Raw genomic sequence first — 25,910 nt, 5'->3', positions numbered from 1 at the left:
GTTGTTGTAGTTGGATTTGTTGGGGTTGGTCGATAACGCGTACCCTTCCATACAACCAATTTACCAAGTACCGAAAGCAATGATTCGCGTAATGTTGTATGACGATTACTTGGACCACCAAGACTACTTGACGAGTCACGTTTTGAGCATTCACCAGTTTGTTCAACGTCATTTGATGACGATGGAAAATTGACAACTGTTTGGTGAGCTACTGCTCCAGTTGTAACTGGACGCTGTTGTGACTGCAATTTTAATTGTAATTGCTGCTTATTTTTTGATTTTCGACGTTTACGTTTCTTATGCCAGGTACTACTGCTACTTGTCGTAGGATTTGTCAGCACTATTGGCTCAATGTCTTTGGCTTTTGAAGATCTCACGATTTTAGATGATGATAGTGATGATGATGCTCGTTTGCAAGAGGATTCTTCGGTACAATCTTCGTTGTCTCGTACCTTTGGGTTAATAAAAAGCATTTTTTTCACGACTTTCAAGTAATTTTGTGATAAAAAAATTCTAAAGAAGCTGGGAGGGCTTCGTTTTATCGATAATCTATATTTGGATGATTACACTATGAAAAAATTTGCTGATAGAATCTGGAGTGAATTCAAATTTAAATAAAATCCGGATTTACTTCCGATTTTTTAGTGCAAACTTAAAAGTAAACAAAAAAAAATTAAGCAATTTATTGTAAATAATTATTGGGTGATTGCATCTAGTAATGAAGAGGAACAGCCTCTTGAATTAAGGTAAATATTTTTTTTTTTACCAGTACATTTAAATAAATTCAAGTCCCAGATAAGAACCTCTTCTAAATAATAATAATTAGTTTTATAAATGTTAAGCTGGCATTTTCAGAGGGATAGGACTCACCTCGAAGACCTCGAGTTCGAGTGTATCAGTTTCGACGCTCATCGCTATGCTACTCAACAGTATTACTACGTTCTAATCGAACCTTTAGCCCGTGGCACCGTTCCCGTGCCAACGAGACAGCATCTTCATCCTCATCTGTTACATATTCAACAACTACACCAGATCCTACGTCACGTGACATGACTTTGACATGGTGACATCAGGCTGATGATGTATGTTGACGCTGCTGCTGTCTCACACCATCAACAATAACAATACTATTATTATTACTCTTTGTTGATTCACATTTTTCATCAAAACTATTGCTGCTTATTGGTGACATTTTATCAAGAATTTTCCCTTTTTATCTTTCTCTGTCACATCAAACGTTTCTTCAATTTACTTTTATTATCACTTATTAATGTTCGAGTTAAGCGATACACACATTTTAATTAACCATCAATTGATCTTGTTTAAATCAATTCCTAAGATAAATTCAAGTCTCGTTGTTCTAATGAATCTATTTCTTATTTTTATTACAAACAATTTTAATTCATTGACACATGGAGAGAATTAATAGTTTTAATTTATTTTTATATATTCTTAGAAATTATGTGAGAATTCTAATGACTTTTGATCAAAATTTTAGCTAAATTTTAGTTCATAATATCATGCTTTTAATTACTGCAAGTAAAAATTGGGTTGCGGATGATTTTGAAAGTAAACATAACCTATATTCTATGCAACTAAATTAATGTATTACTAGTATTAAATATAGAAATATTTAAAAACATTTTAAGGAATAAGTAAAATGTAAAAAGAATTTTATTGTTTAAATCAAGAAAATTTAAAGATGATTAAGACTTTAAATTTAGATAACAATTTTTTTAATATACTGTAAATTAATTATCTCCATGTATACATAAAATATTGTAAGAAAAAACTGTGCTTTAAATCTTGTAAGTAAAAAAATAATATTTTTATCTTGAAAAAATTATTTTTCACTACTGTGAATATTAATAAATGAATCTACTAAGTAATACAAATTTAAAAAAGTAATCTTATAATAAGAAGGATAAAGTTTCCAGATATAAAGCAAAAGACATCGAATTACGTAAAGTTTCCCAGTGGCGCCCAACTTTTTTTTTTTTAACTTATAAAAGATTCAACAACAATAATCACAATAATAATAATAATAATAACAGTAACACTATCTCTTTTAATATCTAGCAGACTTGGTCTTAGACAATTTGACCTTAAGATTTAAATTAAAAAAAATAGTGTTATTTTAAATAACGAACACGTGGTGACGGATTCACAAACACGCGAAAGTTTATGATTTAAATCTTAGCATAATTTTTCATCGTGTCAATGCCCTCCGTATTTACTATTTATATCTTTATTTAATTGAAGAATGGCTGAAAGATTGCGTGAGCAAATACTTTCTCTTTTTAAATTATCAATCTGTTAAATTAATTCGCTACTCTGTTTTTTTTTTTATTGATACTTTTATATTTTATTGTCGTTATCATTAGCATAAGTATAAGTTGTTGTTGATGTGACTATTATTATTATTATTATTATTATTATTGTTGCTGTTGTGAGTAAAATATTATAAGTATGGCATGGACGCTGACGCTCCCGTGGAATTCATTCAAGATCGATAACCGGGTCAAGTATGCGTACACAGTTTTAATCAAATTTTACGGCGGCATGAATTAACACGGTGTACTGGATTTAAAAAAACTAGATCAATTTGTCGATTGTTTTTTTATTTTATTTAAAAAAAAAAAATTAGAAAGATTTTTTAATTTTTGTTTTAAATACCGGTAATTAATGGAAATTTTTTCGTACTCTATTAAATAGTTTTTTATTATTTTAACTAAAAACTCATCATCGTAAAACGATTTATTTTTGCATTTACTTCGAAGTATGTATACTTCGATTCTAATAAAAAAGGAATTTCCTACAATTTTGGTCTCTGAAAAAATTCGTAGTTTGATTTTCAAAAGTTGTAGCGAGATTTTTTTTAGGATTATCCTAAAAAAACGCTGTATTTTTCAAACAGTTAAATCTACGACTTTTTTTACAGACAGACAGTTTATAGAGAATCAAAATTCCTTACAGACAGTCGTTTTAAACATTTATTTGTATTACATTCAATACTCATAATAGAAAAATAATAATTTTCTATTAATGAGTAATGAATATAAAATTCTTCGATAGTTCAGTTGGTAGAGCAGTTATATTAGAATAAACATATAAAAATTAAAACATTAGTAAAAACATCCTTCAAAGAGATCACGACCCCAAAATAAATTGTCACAGATCCAAAATAACAATTTTCTCCACTGGGCACCAGTCCAAGAAAAAATATAAATTAAAACGTATTTATTCTTTTTTTAACATTAAAAAAGAAATAATAAATAACAATTTAGCACACAAGAGACTTGAATTACCTTATTATCTAATCTCTTATCGATAGATCGTTGGATAATTTACCTCACAATCAAGGACGTTATACTTTAAGGCCTTAATACTACTATTATTATTATTCGAAATTTAAATACTGATATAAAAAAAAAGAGTAATTAGTAATAATAATTATCAGACATTACAAGTTTCGTCATTTTTCAGTCCTCAAGCTATAACGCAAGGGCGTAACGATCGCCGTTTATTCACCAGTTTTTATTTCACATCCACGTTACAGCGTGAACTCCTTGGTATTATTTTTATAATCAATATCACATTTACACTACGGAATTCACAGAGATAATAACAACTACGATACGAATTATTATAAAATAAAAAAAATATATATATTTTTTTTTTAGTTAATTAATCCACTGGGTAAGTAATGATGTTTAAGGTGAGCATCGACGCCTGTAACGCGTCGTAACACATCTGTTTTCTTCGATGATCACTACATAGATATATTACTACCAATACACCGACTTGGTACAAGTAATAATAACGCAATGGCTTTGAAGATAAATTAAGTAAGAAAGGGATGTCTAGGGAGCTTTTTACAAGCTTTATATCGAGCTTAAGCCTAAGAGGGCGCAACGGAATACCAATCCTCCCTCGTCTTTACTACCCTTTTATTATTTTAGTGCTAAAGCTCTACGGCAGATGGTACTGTTAGACATTTTATTATATTTTATATTCCCGCTTATTTTTGAATCTCCGCTTGGTTATTTTATAACGATTTAAATTTATTTGAGTTTATAGTCGCTGTCATTTTATTTAGAAATATAGTAGGATTTGCCAGAAATATTAATGTTTTGTTTTTCGATATTGAGAAACTTGTAGTAAATTTACAGAAAATTTTTGAAATTTGAATTTTCAATATTAATCTCAGATAAGCTGATTCCGAACTAAAGTGGCGATAATTTATAAAACGATATACATTTTAAAAAAATATTATGATTTTAGTTTAAAATATTTTCAAATAGTTGATCCTAATAAAAAATTATCGAGTATTTATGATATGTTTATATTAATATTAACTAAAAATAATAAGACTAACCTTGGTTGGCGGAACCAGGAGCTGTATTTCGGGACATGATTCAAGCTTACGTTGTTTTCTTCTGTACTTTGGAATAACCGGATGGATTAAAAATATATAGTAGTAATAATAGTAATATACACAAATGCAAAATTGTCTGTTGTTTTTGGAAGTATTTGAATAATGATGATGCATCAATATTAATAAACCCGAGTCGACCACCGCCAGCGGTGTTGTCGGACTCTGGTCCTCGGTAAAAAATATTTAGGCACTTGGTTGATTTTTTATTTGTAGTTACTATGATAATAGTTAAGGTAGAATTTATATTATTGGTGGTTATTATTGTTAATAATAACGACGTCAAGTTGGGTATTCGGCTGTTGAAAGTGGCATCTGCATTTGTTGATATGGGCACGTGGGGCTCGGCGTCCATGTGGGGTCACTTATGGTCACCGATGCCCTCCACAATTTTCCACACTTGCACGACGCCACGGCCGATTTATTTATATTATTATCTTGTTATTTATTATTATACCGTTTTCACCTGCTAGCTCTGTACTGTAATCAGACAAAAAAAGATAATTAAATACTGATTACTCAGTGCTGTCCATGAAAAATTAATTATATGTGGAGCATATATGAAAATTGACCATATATGAGACATATACTCCATATATGTATTTATGAATTGTCTATTCATCATATATGTTTCATATATGCTCTATATGTAGGTATATATGAATCATATATGGTTCGTATATAAAAATGGTTCATATATGAAGCATATAGTTCATATATCTTCATGTTTGATTCATATATGATCTGTAGATGAATTCTCCATTCTTCATATGTTTCATATATGCTCTATATGTAGGTATACATGAATCATATATGGTTCGTATATAAAAATGGTTCATATATGAAGCATATGGGTCATATATCTTCATATACGGAGTGTATATGAAAATCGTCCATATTAAGTATATATGATTCATATATGCTCCGTATATGAATCGTATATTTTGTATATGAATGAAACTAGATAGACCATATATGAAACTTGAGTATATATGAAGCATATATATATATATATATATAGATCATATATGCCCTATATACGAATCGTATATTCTTCACATATAGATATATATGAAGTATGCATGAAAATTTTCCTATTTGAGGCATGTATAAGTTATATATGAACATATATGATTCATTTTTCAAGGGTGCAAACTTTGCTGGAATTATTAATTTTGCTCAATTGACTCCTAGTCTAGACTCGCTATCGATTAAATATAAAAAATTTTTAATAATACAATAATGACTTGACTTGAATATTAGCGCAAACAAATCCAATATTAAATTTAACTATCAAGTGTATTGATAATACTTTATTATTATTTAAAGTAAGAAAAGTATGTGGAGGGTTAGTAGATTAAAAGTATAAGTGACACAAATGAATAATGTATTAATAAATATTTTATATTTATATGTAAAATCAAGGACAACTATAGTCTTTAAGTGAAATATAAGGGAGCAAATGACAGTACATCACGTGAGTATGTGGTCGATCAAGAAAGTACGGGAGAGGACAAGAGAGTAGAAAAACCACGCGGCTTTATTTTATTATTAATTTAACAATCCACAATCTGGCCTCAAAACTTTTACTTTTATTTCATATATTTTATTATTACATACTTATTATTATTATAAATAGATGTACGTATATATATACATATATATAATGTGTTAAAAGTTCAAGACCTTGGTTAATTTAATAATGTCGTCGACGGAATATTATCAATTTTTTTTAATTTTCGAGGGCGCAGTACTTATCATTTTTTTTTATCGATTATAGACGTATTTTAAATTGACGTTAATAGTGCTTTTAATTCCTTTTAAGAGTAAAATGATGATAATAGTCATTACTATTTTTAATTAGAGCGTTACGGCTTTCAATCGTTAAAAAAAAATTATTTTTCAGTTCTACTGATTTATTGTGAAGATTTATTACCGAAAGCTAAAATTAATATAATTTTTAATTACTATTATTATTATTATTATTATTATTATTATTAAGCCATAATCATTTTCAAAAATTATATAAATTATTTAAATAACGCAATAATTAATTTATCATAATGGGTCAGGTAATTAAAATTTAAAAATATTTAATGAGCTTGTAGGCAGTTTAATTCTATAAAACAAATCTAGTATTTAACAACCGGAAATGAGTTATAAATAAACATGATGTCAAAAATTTGTGATGCTTTTATTCGGGTAAAACTGATTAGTTTCTTATCAAAAAAAAAAAAAAAAAAAAAAAAAAAAGTGAACTCAGTGATAAATTTCACAACAAGGCGATTAGGTTTGAGTGCACGTGTACTCATATTCTACAACAGTAACTGTATTCTTGTCTTGTAAAATTTTCGTCTGACCTCAAAACCTACTAAAAAAGAAATCCACTATTTCATAAATATATATATGTATTTTTTTTTCATTTCTTTGTTATTTAATACAATATTTATATTTAATACTCATCTATATAAATACTATTTCGTCATACAAGTAGAATTCGCTCATTGTCGACAAACTCTTTTCATACATATTATGTTTACATACTTTCATATATACATATATATTTTCATATCTATATTTATTTGAAATGTAAATATATAATTCTCAGAACAATTTAATGTGTCCAGCAAAATGTTTATGATTAATACTTAAAATAGATATGAGCACATTATATTACATTAAAATGTAAACATAAAATTGATTCAATTAATAAATTTGAAAACTTTTCACGCATGAAAATATTTGGAAAAATCATTTCTATCTAACAGTTTTATTGCTTAATTATTTTTTTCATAAAAAAAAATTACGAGTTCTTTTAAAACTTTTTTTTTTAACTTAAGTTTTTCATAAATTTTTTTATTTTTTTGAATTTTTTCTCCAAATTTACTTTTCAAAAATAACAATTTTTTTTTTTTATTAATTAACAATTTTTTTTGTATAAAGAAAAAAAAATTGACCAAAAATATACATATACATATATATTAAATATTTTATGAACTTGCTCATAAAACAAAAAAAAAATAAATAAAACGTCAGTACTCAAATTGAAAACGAAAAAATTTTATAAATTTTTTCCTCAAAATAAAACTGCATTAAAAAAATTCAAATTTTTTAAATTCAAATTTAAAATTAAAATCTATTTCTATCAGAGATTAAAATCATTTACAAATTGCGCAATCCGGCCTTGATTTATTTTCCTATCTATTGTAACAAAAAAAAAAAAAAAAAAAAAAAAAAAAAAAAAAAAAAATCCAAGTAATAATTAATTTTTCATACTTTAGCGATTAAAAAAAAAAATTTTCAACAATAAAAAACATTTTCTATTTCTTACCAAACATTTCCATTAATCCCAATATATTATTTAAAACTTTCACTATTTTTGACATAGAAACCAAACATATATCCAATGTCACGTGTGTTTAAATAAATAAAAACAGGCGCCATTAAATAAAACAGTAATTAAAATTTTTTTTCCTTGACGAATCAGTAATTATTTTTTTTTCTATTTAATGTAAACTATAAATTCAACACATATATATTAATATAATATACAAAAACGAGTTGGCTTGTAAATAATAAACCACATGTATGTCATATGTCCAATGCACTTATATATAGATATAATAATTGTATATATGAATGAGTACTCTCAGCAACTCTTAATAATCTAAAACACGCCTGATCACGCAACATCCACTATTATATCAGTTAATAGTTACAATTAAATTTACGGACAACAAAAAACATTTATTTACCACTCAATTTATTTTTATTAAAAATTTTTTAAAATTTACTTAATTTAAAAAATTAATTTTTTTATTTTCACTTTTTAAATTCAAATATTTTTCATTTTCAGTTCGCGGGCTCGCGGTTTTTTTTTTAATTGGACATTCAATAGCAAATTAAATCTTTTTATAAAGTTACTTAATGGGTATTTAAATATGATGTAAATAGTATGTCATATATATTTATATATAAATATATAAGTTGTAAGATTTTACAATGGAGTAAAGTGAGGTCTGACCGTATGCTCGCGTGTTTGACGACTGACGACCACTAGCTATTTCCACTTTGCCGTCAGCGCCCGCCCGTTTATACTTTACTTGTATACTTGTACTTGAACAGTATGTTATGTTATATATATGTTTATGTAAGTATCAACATATATATCTATAGGTAACTATGTGTAAAGTAATAATTTTATTATATTATGGATATGGAGACGGTGATGTAAGTTCTGGGACTCGGACATTGGCCGGTACTATTTAATCCTTTACTTTGGCGCCATTTTTATTTGAATTTTTTTTAAATTTCAATGAAACTGAGTCTAATTATAAGAATCAATTAAGGAAAGTAGTAATAAGTAATTAGTATTTAGTAAAAGAAAAAAATTAGGAATGAGTTGACCCTGCGGGCGGTCCAAAATTCCCCGTTTTCGAAGATTAAATAGCAATTACTGTAATTTATCAAAGAAATGAAATATATTTATATCAACTTTAATATTATTTATTACAGAAGGAATTTGAGTTGATTTATTGAAAGACTATGTGATAAGTAGAGTCATAAAAATAGATTGTAGTTAAGCGCTATTTTAAAAGATTTTAAAAAAATATTTTTTAAATGAAAGAATCAATTTTTGTTATATTTAAAATTGATAAATGTAATTGCTCAAAGAATTAATTTATATAATTTCAAGGCGAGTTTTTTAAATTGAAGGCGCTAGCGTGATGACAAGATGCTTTATAAATAAATATATATGTATATATGTATACACTTATACCCGAGAAAAAATAATTTAGATCTAATGAGATGTACTTTGATCAGAGTACAGAGATCTATTTAAATTGAGTCAGATCCTTGAAGGTCTATATTGATCTACAATTTTTGAAAAAATTTTTTATTATGAAATTTTGAAATCTCCATGAAAATTGAGAATTTAAATTTTTCCTGTTTAGTATCTTTCCGATTTTTTTTTTATCTTCGTAGATTCCAAAAATGGACAATCCCGATCTCTGTAGATCTAAACTGTAATAAGCAGAATTTAGATCACAGTAGATTTAAATTATTTTTCCTTATACAGATGAATAGATAATTAAATAAATTAATTAAAATGTATCAGAATAATCAGTACTCATAAATCAAATCTCAACTTTGGAGTTTTATCTCAAAACAAAGGAGTATTAATTAATCGTATTCGCCTTATAATCATCATTTATAATTTAATTAATTAATTTTTCAAGATACCAGGATTGAAACTTTGTTTCAGTGTTTCTATAACCAGTCAAAAGAAGCTAATTTCAGTCCAATTCCGCGAATGAATATTAGCAAACGCATTAATTATCAATGCTTCAATCAGCGGGCAGAAACAAACTTGTTTCGTCCTTTGGGAACAAACAAATAATGTTTCTGCCCGCTGACTGTAGGCTTTCACAATTTAAACTCTGATACTTGTAATTTATTTATTAGTAATTTCAGACCATTAATTTTATTCACTTAAATGACAGTTCTGACTGTGATTAAGTTTTATAGAAATTAGTGTCAATAATAAAGAGTATTTATAGTTTCGGCTTAATTATAAATTGTCAATGACAATTTACGTTTACGCTAATAGTTGATGATACCATTGGTCTTAAATTAACTTGTTTCTGACTGGCTGCTGGCACTGAAACTTCAAGTTCCAATGCAGGAAATCATGAAAAATCTAGTGTGTAACTCTGTATGAAACACGATTTCAGACTGCGGGTAATGTCAGCCAACTTCACCCTGGTCTGAAATAGTTTTATTTCACCCCTTGTCACACAATATACTATTAAAAAAAAAAAAAATTCTACAAAACAATTCGAAATTACAACTAAATCTTTGTTATTGGTATAGATGAGATCGCAGCTTTTAGTAAATGGTAAATTTAATATATCAATAATAAAAATTACTAAGTTAAATTGACATTTATAAAATGTCGATTTCACTTTCAGTTTTCAAATAATTCTTTCGTGACTATCAATTGACTTTTACCATAAATTCTGCGTTAATTTCAAAATAACACTTAATAATTGTTAATAATTTAAATTTTCGTACTAAGTAACACTTCTAATGTGTTAAATAATGCATTGACTTGAAATTTCGAAGTAACACAATAAAATGTGTTGATTTAACACAAAAAATTTAACATGGTCCGTTTTTATAATAGCGGTACGACTTTTTTTTGTACCAAAAATATATTCCAACTTACATACATTAAATTCCTATTAAATTATACGTTAAAATGAATACAAATGTACGTATAATGATTAATATCATGACATTTTAAAAAATGTCATGAGTCTACTTCCTTATCGCACAACGACACGCTTCATGATCTAACCTTTTTTTTATATACTTATGTTTATACTACTTATATATATTCCATATTCTTAATATTAATATATATTTATTTTTATTCCCTATCAAGTTGTGGTTCTTTAATTATTTTATTATCGAGAGCGCTCTAGTTATATTAGAATTATGCATATTATTATTAAAATAAAAATATAGTATGTAATTCATAGATAAAAATTTATCATATTTTTACCCCGATAATAATTGTCAACTATTTGCATTGTATAATAACTAGCATATGTTATACTTTTCAATTATGCTGTTATTATAATTTAATTGGATAATTGGATAATATTATATATAATATATGAAGTTTAATATTTTCATTTTATTTATTGCAAATTATTTATGTTTAAAAATAAAAGTTGAGTCAACAATGGGTGTGTTTACCGCACCTACTGATAGGAAGAGTTAAATAAAAAAAAAAAAGTATATTGAAAAGGAAAACATGTCGAATCTGCAGAATCAGAAGTGGGAATCGGCTTCCTGGTAGCTTATCAATAAAAAAAAAACGCAATTTATATCCATTATTTTTAATGCTAATCGCAAAGGAAAAAAAATTGTAGCAGAATAAATTTCCTCTGACAAAAGAAAAAATTCTGAGATTCAAATCTTTTATCTTTCGGTTTAACGAGAAATTCAAAATAAAATTTGAAATTTTTACCGCCATTTATAAATTTCTAGTTGTGAACAGTAAAGTTTACTTGTATGTTAAATTTTTGAGTCATGGTAAAATTTCTTATATATTTATTTATTTAATGCCAGTAGACAAGTTTCTAGTAGCATAAAATACAAGCGGGTGATTAATTTGTTACTCGCAGTAATGAAAAATCATCAAGTTAAAAAAATCCGTGTGACGGTAATTTTTCTGCGGAATTTCAATACATTCAAACAATTTATTGTCTAGCTCTTAAACTATTGGGTGTATCTTAAAGTTGACACAGACATTTTTTATAGAGAATTAAATTTCCTACAATAAATAACTAAAATATTTTGACCGTATCTTTGATAGTTTAACCAGAAATTTAATTCAAAATGTCCGAATAAGCCTAAAAAATTTCCAGTTACTCATAATATAAATAAAATATCAATTTTCAAAGTATCTCGTTAATTATTAAAGGTACGAAAAAATTGATAAGAACCTTTTTTGTACAGAATTAAATTTCCTAAAAAATTTTACTCTATGACTTTTGCCTAATTTTTTATCTTTCAGCCAGAATTTTGATTTAAAGTCAACATAAATGAAGTACTTGTAAAATAATCAATCTTGTATCTTTAATTAAAAATTACACACTAAATAAACACATTACTCTAATGAATAAATACTTGTATAACATTCTTGTTTCTACTGTGACGTCGCTTTATCAACATTCCCAAGGTTTAATTTTAATTAAAAATTCCTATCAAAGCTCATTATTTAAAATTATTTTTTCTTTTAAACATTTCATCGTTAAAAAAAGTATATAAATTATTTAATATATATTATATAACATATATATACGCATAGATAAATGAATAGTTTTAAATAATGTAAGAAGTACATAATAAAATTTATTATTACAATGATATGATTGATTAAAAAATATAAAAAAGCGTCGCGACGCCTATCGTCTGTCGTCGTTCATTTACACTGATGTTTACGTTAACGTCTGGCGGATAAGATCTAACGTCATTAAACGGTTAATAAAACCCGTGCAAGACCTAGATACGTATCTATTGTGTGAGTGCACAATGGCTGCTTTTTAATACTACAAACCCTTTTTTTTTCTCTTTTTACAGACACTTGTAACATAATATGATTATTCCCGTGACCTTGCTAAATAAATAAACAGAATTTTTTTTTTAATCACGAAGAAAAAAATGTAATAAAAAAGAAAAAATTCATTATTGTTAATTAATTGATCTAATAAATTGGATATTATCTCTCTTAATTATTAATTTGTATTCGGGCCGGGTGTTTATTAGAGAATCTCTGGTGATCAGACAGTTGATGGGTTAATAAAATAAAATTAAGAGAATATATGAAGATGGAGGCAATAAAAGGAGGTAGAGAAGAAAGAGGAAGAAGAGAACAAGGACACGAGTAAGAAAAAAAATTGGGAATAAGGGAGAGTTTTAACGAGGGATGGGCTGATAAGGGTGCGGCTATCATTTATATATCATTCCATTTAACTTCATTGCTGGTGGTTTATATGTCGATATTTAAGCTAATTTATCAAGCTATCATCGTCGTGATAACGATATCTAATGGTAATCTTTGTTTGCCATGTTTGAGTTATTTTATTTTTTTTTATTGTTGTTTTTTTATGGATTTTGTTGGTGCAGTTGTTTTGTATAAAATGGTAGTTTTATGTAATTGCGATATTATGAGGTGCATATAAGCAGAATTATCTGATAAATTTTACTCATTAATTTTGAGTAAAACTGAGCCTGGATGAATAATTACTCTCCCGTTTCTAGAAACTGTTCAGTGATGGGATAAAAAAAAACAAATTTCGAGTAATTTTTAAATGAAAAATAAAGCAAAAGGAAACAGTCTTGGATTTTCTATATTTATTTTGTTTTTGGCTCAGGTTTACTCTAAATTCTAAAATAAATTTTATAAAAAAATTCTCTTTAATATATACTTTTATAAAAAAGTATATATTAAATTAATAAAATGTTAAGTTAAGCTAATAATTATTTGAGTTAATATTTTTACGCGGGCTGATAGTTCATTTATGTGAGTAGTCATTTTGAATCAAAATTCTGGCTCAAAAATCAAAAATTGGGCAAAAGTCATAGAGTAAATTTTTTTAGGAAATTTAATTCTGTACAAAAAAGGTTCTTATCAATTTTTTTGTACCTCTAATAATTAACGAGATATTTTGAAATTTGATATTTTATTTATATTATGAGTAACTGGAAATTTTTTAGGCTCATTCGGACATTTTGAATTCAATTTCTGGTTAAACTATCAAAGATACGGTCAAAATATTTTAGTTATTTATTGTAGGAAATTTAATTCTCTATAAAAAATTTCTGTGTCAACTTTAAGATACACCCAATAGTTGAAGAGCTAGACAATAAATTGTTTGAATTTATTTAAATTCCGCAGAAAAATTACCGTCACACGGATTTTTTTAACTTGATGATTTTTCATTACTGCGAGTAACAAATTAATCACCCGCTTGTATTTTATGCTACTAGAAACTTGTCTACTGGCATTAAATAAATAAATATATAAGAAATTTTACCATGACTCAAAAATTTAACATACAAGTAAACTTTACTGTTCACAACTAGAAATTTATAAATGGCGGTAAAAATTTCAAATTTTATTTTGAATTTCTCGTTAAACCGAAAGATAAAAGATTTGAATCTCAGAATTTTTTCTTTTACCCCAAACATTAATTTACCAAAAAAAAAATTCCCATAATATTAAACATTATCTACGTCCTTGCCTATCCAACTTCATCATAATAAAAATTCGCAATGCTAAAAGTAACTATTACGTGTAAGTACACCTACATGATCTATAAGCACACACATACGTAAGCATGTGTCGCACCTGAAAAGTTTAGCCTGAGCGACGTTAATGTTTCAAAACATCGCTTAGTGCCTTCTCGACCTCGACTAACTTGCATTGCATTATATTAAATTTTCTATTTCACCGTTGACTGCCCAATAAAATACCTATTGCTCACTTGCTCTACTAGTTTACTTGGCTTTTATTACCGATGGTCAAGGCCATTGTCAATAAATAAAACTTTCAAATCATTTCTATATCTAATTTCATTTATTCATATCTTACTCATACCCTTAGCTTTTTATTAATATTCCGATAATTCAATTCTGATATTTGAAAAACTAAAACAAAAAATTGATTTCATAAATAAATGAGTAATTAATACAGTAATTAATTTAACGTTAACGAACTTGACTCGCGAATATAATAACCTATCGAGCTATTTCAATAATTCAAAGTTATTTCGTTCGATCGACCTCCACTTGCTCATATATATGTACATATATATGTAATGTATAGATGTGTATATATGTAATAATATCATAAAGTTGAATACTTGATACTTTAATACCTGGCGTACTTTCAATTTTCTTCCTCTCAAAGAAACTCTTTACATTTTTTTTAAGGCCATGTAAAGAAGTATCTAATTTTTTAAAATAACCTTCATTGATAGTTACAATAATTACGTTAGGTATTAAAAAAAAAATATGTATATATGTATATATATTTATTTCTTATAAATTATAGTGGATATGACATATGACTGAGTGAAAGTTTAGAGAAAAAACTAAGAAAGTAAGACGTAATTACATTAATTATGCACACGTAATTGCTTTATTCAAATGAATTAATTATTCTCGAGACTGTATCTTAATTTCGCCTGTATACTGTTCCCAGGTAGTTTTAATTTTTTAATACATAGACTTTTTTCAACCGTTTTATCCAGGGATTATTTCAAGTTTAGGTCTGTGAGTACTCGAGTGTTTTTTTGAAATATCTTATTTTTGGTGGGCTTTATAAGAAAATTGTATTAGACAATTTTTGTAAATCATTAAATTTTCTATCTGATAAGCTAATTTGTTTCTCCAAAATTTTTAATTAATCATTGATTATCTTAATTTTAAATTTGAATCGTCAAAATAATTTTGGCGGGATTTTATGTTGGTTTTTTTTAAATATCTTACTTTCAATTGATTTTACAAGAAAATTGTATCAGACATTTTGTGTAGATCCTTAAATTTCCTATCTGATAAGCTAACTTGTTCCTCCAAAATTTTTAATTAATCATTGATTACCTTCATTTTAAATTTGCGTCATTAAAATAATTTTGACAGAAATATCAGGTTTGTTTTTTTGACAATATCTTATTTTTAGTTGATTTTATATAAAAAATATATCAGACTATTTTTGTAGATCATTAAATTCACTACCTGATGATTTACTGAGTCGTTAAAATATTAAAAATTCCTTAATAATACACAATTTGTTTATTATCTAACTTTTTCTTCAATTCAATTGAAATTTTAAAATTTTAAAATAAAAAAATTTTACCGCAAAAATTATTAAATTTTTTGCTTGAGAAAATATTTTACTTTATGTCAATAAAAAAGTTTCAAACATTTTCATAAAAAACAAAAAATAAATTTCATTAATTGAAAAAAAAAAAAAAAAAAAAAAAAAAAAATCCCTTAGAAATGTCAATAAATTATTATCAATGATATCATCAGTAATTAGAGATAATAATTAAAAAAAAAAAAGTAAAATAATTCATTGAGCATGAGCATGCTGATAAGATGCACGCGCGTTACTTATCAGTAGCTAAAATCTTTAATAAAAATCAATACTAAATAAAAATGATAAAATTTAATAAAAGAATTACAAAAACTCACTTCTGGTAATTAATCCAAAAAAAAATGATAAACACTTGCGTAGATATAAACTAAATATAAACCACAACATAACCCGCGTATAAAAATTTATTCGCCATATTGTTTACTTGCAAATATGCCAACTGGTGTCCACTGATGTCAGTACACTACCGCCTCCTACGAGAGACTCATAATTTAAATACAAATCACCCGCTCCCTCTACAATTCAAATTTTCTCTTTCTCTCAACTGGGGGCGGATGTCTATGACACAGGTCTCGATGATCCATATTGACTTTCTTACTTACCAACTGTAGATCTAAAAATTATCTCTAACAAGTTATTTTTCAAATATTTGAATTTACCGCGTAAGTAACGAGGATAATTAATAAATTATTAATGAAAATAAAAAATTTCGAGTATACTTTTTAGTCTTATTAATGTAATTATTGACACAAGTAAGTTTTAATAAAATTATTAAATTTCAATTTTGAAATTTCGCGCCAAGATAGCGCTACTGCGCGTTGCTGTATTCAACGTTAAAATTTTTGATAAAGTGGGAGTAGGAGAATCGAATCGCAAAATCGATTGCTTTGTATCGAGTGGTGGTCCAATAGCTACAGTCAGTATCATAGACAACGGTAGTAGCAGTCCAGATCTTTCTTTACGTTTGAATTGAAACACAGTATTGCAGTTAATTCGCGGAATTATCCATAAAATTTATTGCTCATAGTAATTGTTTAATTAAAATGTGTAGTGTTTGTAAAATTTAAATTGTGCAAAGTGTCTGTGGTGTCGTTATGTATTGAGTGTTCAGTGCTAGTGTAAAGTGTTGCGAATTGCTGATGCTGATAACTTTCAAGTTCCTGAGCCCAATCACCTGGTATCGTCTGGTGGGAAATAGCAGTTAAGTAACGTTTTTTTAGCTGCAATACATTTGGAGCAATTTAATTCAAATCTCCAAGTGTATAAGGACACCCTTCTGCATATTATTTCCTCACCAAGGTTTGTTCAAACACTCAAGTGTTTTTTTTTTAATTTTTTAAATATTTTTATCGTATCTGCCGCCATTTTATTTTGACGTACAATTTTTAGTTTTCTACAATTTCTAATAATTTATTCTTCAAATATTTAAATTTACCTTGCAAGTAAAAAGGATAATTAATAAGGGCGCAATTTTTGAAAATATTAAATCAGTCTAAAAGAAATTCAAATTTAGTTGTGAAACTGATTATATTCATTGTTACTCATTTCCGTTATCCGGCGCAGTGGCGCTGTCTGATCTTGCGCCTCCCCCTTGGTCCTTTTTTCCCGTGGTCTCACGCGTGTTCGGTGTGATTTAATTTCGTATTATCGAAATCTAAATACATCTATTTAATAATTTGTATTATTATTAAATAAATTACCAAAATGCCACCCAAATTTGATCCCACTGAAGTTAAGAAAGGTATGTTTTCAATTTATATTTTTTTCAATACTATAATTGTAATTTTTTAGCAATTGAGGTTATACCAGACTGGTAACTGTAAACGTGTAATATTCAATTTAATTCTTATTTTAATCATTACAGTATTCTTAAGATGTGTTGGAGGAGAAGTTGGTGCTACATCTTCACTTGCTCCTAAAATTGGTCCACTTGGTTTGGTAAGAATTTTGAAAACAACTTTCGCATGCTAATATTTACTATGAAATTTTTTAAAATCGAAAATTCCTTTGATACTGAAAGTAGCAGACATTCAATAATTGTTTCTTCTACTTAAAAAATTTAAATACTTACAGAGAAAACTTTTAAAAATCAAATTTTTTAATTTTACGGTGAAATCTTGATAGTAATAACTGGTTAAGTTTTTTTTTCGAGTATTGAATTCTGTTTTTTAATTAAATTGATTAAGTATTGAGAAAAAATTGTATAAAAAAATATATACTAGGAACTTTTAAAAATATCTGTTTGCATATTTTAGAATAACTGTATATTAATATTTAATTCATTAATTTAAAGATTTCAAAATTTTAATTCGTCACGATCAGGAAAATTTAATGAGTATAGCAGACATGAGACAATTTATAAATTTAAAATAATTAAATTTAACAAAACGCGCGTAATAATTTTTTATTGATCTAAATACACATTTTCTTAATTTTCATTCCACTTACATTTTATTTATTTATTCTAAAATTAAAAAAATTTCCACTTGTCAGTTAAATTTACACTCATTAAAAATTACACATAAAAAATATTTTTGCGCATGTTTTGAAAATTGTATTTTACTTACGAGTAACTTGTTTATAAAAATCAAAAAATTTCCTGATGTCTGCTACTTTTCCTGTCATAATTTTACTCATCATTTTATAATTTAATGTAAGAAATATTAGTTTTTGTTACAAATATATCATGATATATTTTGATTTATGATGACTTGGAACCAAAAAAAAAAACTTTTTTCTTCTACTTTAGATTATTTAAAAAATGACAAAATCTGTTTTTGCTAATGATGTTAATTCTTGCAATCATTTGTAATATTTATTATATGAAACGATTTTAAATTATTTTTTGTTTAAAAAAAATTTATATTATTTTTTAGTCTCCCAAAAAAGTCGGTGATGACATCGCAAAAGCCACTAGCGACTGGAAAGGTTTGAAAATTACGGTTCAATTGACAATCCAGAATCGTCAAGCAACAATTTCCGTCGTTCCATCGGCTGCTTCGTTGGTCATTAAAGCTCTCAAAGAGCCACCAAGAGACAGGAAGAAGCAAAAGAACATCAAGCACAGCGGAAATCTATCTATTGATGACATCATTGCGATTGCCCGTACCATGAGACCACGCTCTATGTCTCGTCAACTCAGTGGAACTGTTAAAGAAATTTTGGGAACCTGCCAATCTGTTGGATGTACCATCGAAGGAAGACCACCACACGATCTTATCGATGACATCAATGCAGGAGAAATGGAAATCGCTGATGAATAAATAATTATTCGGTAGGTACTGAACCCTAGTTGGCTTTTTATTATATGAAAAATATTTTCATTCATTAAAGTAAACTCGGAAGGTTTCTCGCGCAATAAAAATGAAAAAATTTATGTAATTTGACTGTTTAAAAGTGACTTGAAGGGTAATTAGTAACTGCAATTTTCGGCTGATACTATCATCTGCGAAACATTCCAGAAATTTAGGTCCAGTAAATTTTTTTACTTTTCATTTTGCTTTTTTATTTTCGTTCCGAGAAAAACGTGATCTTCGAGATCATGAAATTAATGGATATCTTCAATATATAAAATACGTATTGAAGAATTGAACTTTAAAAAAGAAATTGATAATATAGATTTCTTATATCATATAAATATTTGCTAAATTTTGATTTGGATACAATTTTATTTATCTAGAACTTTTATTCAGTAATCATTAGTTAGTACTGATATCCTAAAAAATTTCGTAATTTTACAATGAAAATATTTGTAGAATTGTAATTATAATACAAAGTTACAACTTACGGGTTCATGGTAGGGGTTGGCATCCCATCCATCTGATTGGTGTAAATTGAATTTGTTACTTACATGCTTATGTATCCTACATAAGCATTTTTAATGATATACAAAATATTAAAGACTTAAAAAGAAAAACGTTTTTCATGAAATAAACAATAAACGCAGTATTCGTTGAATTACAAATTAAAAGTAACAATTCAATTGAGCTATCAGTAACTTTCGCCATTGAGGAGAAAACCTCAATAAAAAATCCAACTGTTTATGAAAAAAGTTGAATTTTTATTTAAATAGATATTCTTCTAATCACATCATTTTTTTTGTAATTTTTCCAGATGATTCTGAGGGGTGTGGCAAATAAAAATTTTATAAAAATTGAATTTATGTTTGAATTATTTTAGAAATTATGCCCTTTAATAGATAAATTTAATTGACTGTTTAGAAGATGTCAATTTAGCATCTTTTAGGCAGCAATTAATTAGTAATTAATTATATAAGAAAAAACTTGTTACTAATTTTTTTAGCTTTGCATTAGATAAGTGTTTGAAAATTACATATTCATCATTTACCAAATTATAATTTTCTAGCAACCTGCCATCACTGCGTGTCTAGTTATGTCTAAATATTGAATGCATATTCATATGAATTCTTAATTAATCTGTCTATAAATAATGAGCATAAGGTAAATGGTCTAAAAGTTGGTCATTTAAGGCCATATCTAAATTTTTAGTAGTTGTAGGTATGAAACGAATTTATTATTATTTTTATTTCGTTCAATTTATTAGAATCTTTTTATTATTAAAGATTACACTGGGTAGAGGTTCCATTTTTTGCCAGTTTTGAAAGATTTAAATAATGTAATTCATTAAATATGTAATGACAATTTTATAAATTTATTCAAAGATACTTTTATCACACTATTACAGCGCAAGTTTTTTTTTTTTATACTTTTTCATTAATTATAAAAAGAATTAAATGTTCAAAAAGGGAGCGGTAGCCATAAACGGTACTTATACCCTATAACTGCAATACCCAAAACTTATTATTTAATTTAAAAAACAATGATCTCTTAGCTTAATTAAAAATTCAAAAAATCGCTCATTGTATTTTAGGGTTTTTCAAGAGAAGATAAAAAAAAATTGTCGGCTAAAGGTAAATATTTTTGATTCAAGAAAAAATTTTTGACTTTAATTTTCTCGGATAAAGTAGAAATCTCTGACCAAGACAAATTCTATTGGCTCAAAAAAATCTTTACTTGATTCCCGAAAACGTTTGTCTGCCAAAATATTTTCTTGATCCAAAATAACGTTTCTTTCTGTGTATAACGAGAAAAATCTCTCAGTACGTTTGCGATGTACCCTTGCATAAAAATAAATTTTCTTTTACCAAGTCCTTGAGATTTTCAAAAAACACTTCAATACTTTACAAAAAGAATTTGTAACCAAAATAGCATAAAACCAATCGTTCGAAAAATTCAGGCCGTTACAGATGATTAGCGATAAAAATTATGATATTATAGTTTCGATTGAAATTTTTTTTTACGGTAACAAAAATCATTCGTAGGAAATCGAACGAAAAAGACATTAGTTCCAGTATTGTCAAACCAACCGTTATATACTTACCAACCCCTAAATTTTTATTTTATCATCAATTTCATAATTAATGTAGTATGCATAATTAATATTCATCATTAATTCATAAAATATAACCATCTTATAATACTGCTACGTTTTTATACAATCAATAATAAAAAAATGTTTTTATGCGGATTCCACTAGTTCTCATCCTTCAAAATATACAGTTTAATAAAATCTGTATTTTAAACGGAAGTTAGATATTTATTCAATATAAAGTTTGTCAGGCAATAAAGCTAAAAAACAAAACAAAGCCAAACAGCTCTGTTTCCAAAGTTGATTGAACTACTAGTTCTATTTTAATATAAATAATTTACTAGGAATCAAAAAGAAACATTTTTATCACTTAGTGATATATATTATCAGCGAACAGACAAAATAAATACTTTCTAGTTTGTTTTTTTGATCGTTTTTATAAGTAGAATATCAATGAATAGTGACAAGTTTATACAAGAATGAATAGATAATAAAGCTACATATTTAAATATTCTTGTAAATAACTACTATTTACTAACTGGTTGTAACGTCGACATTTAAATTCAATAGACTTATATTCCTTTGGTGTAGAGAAAAATATATGAAATGCAATAAAATTCAAATTGGTTCATTTCGAATTATGACTGCCATTGTACTAACGAAGCGGGTAACCGAAAACTCGATAATATAAATTTAAATATTCTTTAAAGAATTTTAGAGTAACTGTAATGGGTATAAAATTAATTTCGTGTTGTAAATCGAAATCTCCTCTCGATTAAAATTTACATATTATATCATTTTATAATAGTATGGATACAGCAAAACTCAATTTAAGCACGCGCATCGATGAAATATATTAAGGAAGCGCGGATCACTTCTTACGCAAAGCTAGCAGGGGTATGCGAAAATTAATTCAAAAATTAAACAAACAAGATTGGGTTTCAAAAGAAATTGTTTAAGTCCCAATACATTTTTTATTATAAAAATAAATTCAATTTACATATATTTTATGTACTATATTTGTTTAGGAACTTTATTTCGCAATGAATACAACATAAATTTGAGTAAATTTTTTAAGTAAAATAGTATTAATTACTCATGTATAAAAAATTCGATATGTGATGCTTCTAAACTTGAGACAGATGAGAACTTTGAGTGAAATTTTTGTAATTTTGATAGTAAAAAAAGAAAAGATTTTATTTAGGAGTTTATGTGAACGAATTTGTGTCAAAAAAGATCTTTTTTTAAAAATGTTTCTCAAAACTTCTTATTACATTTTACCCTCGTTTTGAAAAAGTTCAAAAATATAGTTTGGAATTTTTTGTGAACGTTTTTTGATTCTTATGGGCTATTGGTTTCTAATGGGAACTTTTTCGAAACGAGGGTAAAATATAGTAATACGTTTTGAAAAATATGTTTAAAACGTTCTCTTTTTACTTAAAATTGGCATATATAAAGTTCTAGGTGAACTTTTTTTTAGTATCAAAATTACAAAAGTTCAAAAAAAGACTCGAAATTTTAATCTGTCTCAAATTTAGAAATTCCACATGTTGGACTTTTTTAGAATAAATGTTTTTTTTAGACAGGTACCCTGTTTAAACATATTGATTTAAAAGAATTAAAAATAATGAAATTCGAATTCTTTTCAATAACTTCAATTTTTTTATTTTTATATATAGATAAACAATTTGCGTGGAGTGACCGCTTCTCAATTCTTTTCAATCAGTATTTTTAACCAGGGTATTGTTCACCTCAAGAAAATTTTTTGCATTAAAGTAGAAAATAAAAATTTCCGTACTTTCATAAAAAATTTTTTTCTTCAATTCTTAATGCAAAATATTTCTTGCACCAAAAAATACTTTTTTCTTCATACAGAAATTATCTAAAAGCCAGACTTCTTTTTAATCCTCCCTATAAATTTTAAATAGTCAATATATATTTTGTACAATTTTTTATTTAAAAATTCCAATTTTATTAGCTTAACTCCCATACATTTCTGTACAAATTGTATTTCCGTTCCTTTCTTTCAGTTTGGTCTACAATCCCAAAATCATTTTATTGTCGGATTATCGCTGGTTAAGCAAACAAAATTTTTTAACAGAAACTCAGTAAATGTATTCTACCTAACATATTATCAGATTCAATTTCAGTTTACACATTCCACCTTGATTTAATAATACTAGGGTGTTGTTCTATACATTTTCACTAGCAAGAATAAAAAGTTATAATAAAGCTCATACTTATAATTTTTTTTTCTCGAATATTCGTTTGAAAAAGTTGATTTTTACGTTACTAGAAAAACACTCGGAAGAAAAAGTTATATTTTTCCGTGACAGTGCATAATTGTATTATAAAAGAGAAGTCGTTGGCTTTATGAAGAAAAATAACAAAATGATCTGAGAAGCATTCCACTTAGGGAACAAAAAAGAATAAAAAAAAAAAAGTTATAATCGGATCATGTCAGGCACAAAAAAGGGAATAAAAGAATATATTTATGACAATGGTACAACACAAAGGTATTTTAAATGCGACGTTGAATCCCATACAGCCGTTGACTCAATATATTGAAAGCCAACGTCGACAGTGGTCGTCAGGACTTTAGTCCCGTACTCTAGTTATACCAATGGCACTAGTAGTAGTCGTATAGTAACAGTATTAGTATCGATATCATAGCATTCATACATACTGTAGTGTATATAATAATAAAAGTCGACCCCTGGAACATTAAAACCCAGTATTATCAAAGTTATCCATCTGTAACTAAATAAAGAAATATTCCACAGAAAGTTGGGGTGTCGGCGCTCCTTAAATTTGGCGTCATCATGGCTACTAGCCCCACCTGCGTCTAAATTTCCCGTGCGATAATTAACATCATAGCTTTCGCGTCAAGTCTCGTCATCCCCAAAAGGCTAAGGAAAATCAATAAAATACCGCGTCAACGGCCGACCACATACGTTGCCCGTCTCGTTTCTACAACATATTTCGCGACCCCTCGAGTTGGTTGTTACACACTCCCGGTAGTCCCAACAGTATTGTTTAAGGGCGAGGGGATACGACTCGCTGTTATACTTTGTTCTCTACTCTATATACCCCTTGATATGGGCTTTAACCATTCGACCCCGCATTCACGTGCTATTGCTATTGCGAACCAGAGTCTTCTTGGCTCTCGTCTATATATATATATGGTATGTACATCGTTGTTGTTGTCGTGCTCTCGTAATTATCACTAACATCGTCCATTCATTGCGACACCATGGAAACTACCATAGACTGGTTCTGCCTGCAGCTTTTTTGGGGATTTGGAAACATGATCTTTGAACTATCAGCCGGCTATTAACTCTTTTGGGATATTTGTTTGAGTTCTATAGTTTATGAACTTATTTGTACTTTTCTGGGTGATAACAATAACATGGGGTCGAGATGAAAACATACTTCTGGTAAATACGAGTAATTGAAGTTACGATAGTTTAGTCTATAAACTTGACGGTGAAAACTTTACTGTATAAGTTTTATTTTGAAACTACAGGTTTAAAAATTTATAATATAGAATGATTATGGATTTTATTTGAATTCGAATTCACTTCGTCACTTGGAGTACGGGGTTTAAAAAAAAAAAATTTTAACTCTGAAGGATTAATGAAATAAACAGTCAGCTCAGCATTTACTCCGGATTTACTCTGTATTTATTTCGCTATTTTTTGAAGTGTAGAGGGTAAAAGTACCTCTACCCTCCATAATTTTAAAATTACAAGATTTTTTATTATCCTGAAATCAATAAGCAGAAAAAAAGAATTTCTTGGTGCAAAAAAATATTTTTCATTTCCTGATTAAAAAAACGATTTGCAGTCTCTGATTGAGAAACCTTATTTGAAATAATTCAAACACGATCCGAAACAATTCAAAGTTGGCAAAATTGACTATATATAGATGTACACTTTTGCATGGATTAAATCATTCCAAATGAGATTTCTGAATCAGGGATGTTAAACGCTCACTCTCTAAATCTGAAACAGTGTATATACACTCTTTTCAGCGGTTTTCACTGTTTTAGATTTAGAGAGCATAAAAAGGGCGATTCAAAAGTATTCAGTGTTCGAAAGCATCAAAAAGTATTAAAAATTTTTTTTTCAAATCGTTTTTTTATAAGGGTCATTGAAGACAAAAATTTTTCTAGGACTCGAAAAAATTTCTTAGCTCCATAATTTTTTTCTCGCCTAAAAAGTTTTTGTTTTCAATTCATAATACAAAAATTTCTTGAGTCAAGTAAAAATTTTTTTGCAAAAAAAAAATTCTTAGACATTAATGTTAGTATAATGACTTTTGTACTTTTATCGTTTTGCTGTAGCATGCAATTGTGTAATGTTTAAACTCCAGTCTTTTGCCGTCTTTTCTCCATTGTACTCCAGACACCAAAGAACGAAACAAAACCTCTGCTCCAGTTGGCATTGTCTGAACTCCAGCCAGTTCCAGTCTCCAGTGAATACCGACTGCACAATAACTTACAAAATAATATCCTAGGTGGCTCTGAGGTGAACTAGGAACAGCAGTTTTGTTAGAGCTCCAGCCCGATCGAACTACCGTGACCCTTCCCCATGGGTTTTAGCCGTCTCTCCCCTCGTGGACGTACGTCGC

The 25,910-nt window shown here is 27.4% G+C and overlaps 2 protein-coding genes across 5 annotated transcripts in view; one reads left to right on the top strand and one right to left on the bottom strand.

The window, feature by feature from the left end:
• LOC103577611 (phospholipid-transporting ATPase ID) overlaps positions 1-16,343 on the bottom strand; it is a 29,091-nt gene extending 12,748 nt beyond the window's left edge. For 3 of the 4 annotated variants that reach the window (XM_008558329.3, XM_053739799.1, XM_053739800.1), the window contains exons 1-2: positions 16,208-16,343; positions 4,379-4,915 (exon numbers count right to left, since the gene is read on the bottom strand). In XM_008558329.3, coding sequence (XP_008556551.1) covers positions 4,379-4,415 — 37 coding nt within the window. In that variant the 5' untranslated portion in view covers positions 4,416-4,915; positions 16,208-16,343. Of the gene's footprint in view, positions 1-4,378; positions 4,916-7,766; positions 8,466-16,207 lie in introns of those variants that run through there. The other variant, XM_008558328.3, reaches the window with a different exon arrangement.
• A 1,131-nt stretch (positions 16,344-17,474) lies between these two features.
• Positions 17,475-20,048, top strand: LOC103577610 (60S ribosomal protein L12). The gene is made up of 4 exons (XM_008558327.3): positions 17,475-17,631; positions 17,755-17,828; positions 18,767-19,164; positions 20,004-20,048. The coding sequence occupies exons 1-3, from the start codon at positions 17,595-17,597 to the stop codon at positions 19,151-19,153; spliced, it is 498 nt and encodes a 165-aa protein (XP_008556549.1). The 5' UTR covers positions 17,475-17,594; the 3' UTR covers positions 19,154-19,164; positions 20,004-20,048.
• The last annotated feature ends 5,862 nt before the right edge of the window (positions 20,049-25,910 follow it).

Source organism: Microplitis demolitor, chromosome 6 (assembly GCF_026212275.2).
Source record: "Microplitis demolitor isolate Queensland-Clemson2020A chromosome 6, iyMicDemo2.1a, whole genome shotgun sequence".
NCBI classification, from domain to species: Eukaryota; Metazoa; Arthropoda; class Insecta; order Hymenoptera; family Braconidae; genus Microplitis; species Microplitis demolitor.
This window is presented reverse-complemented; position numbering and strand designations above follow the sequence as displayed.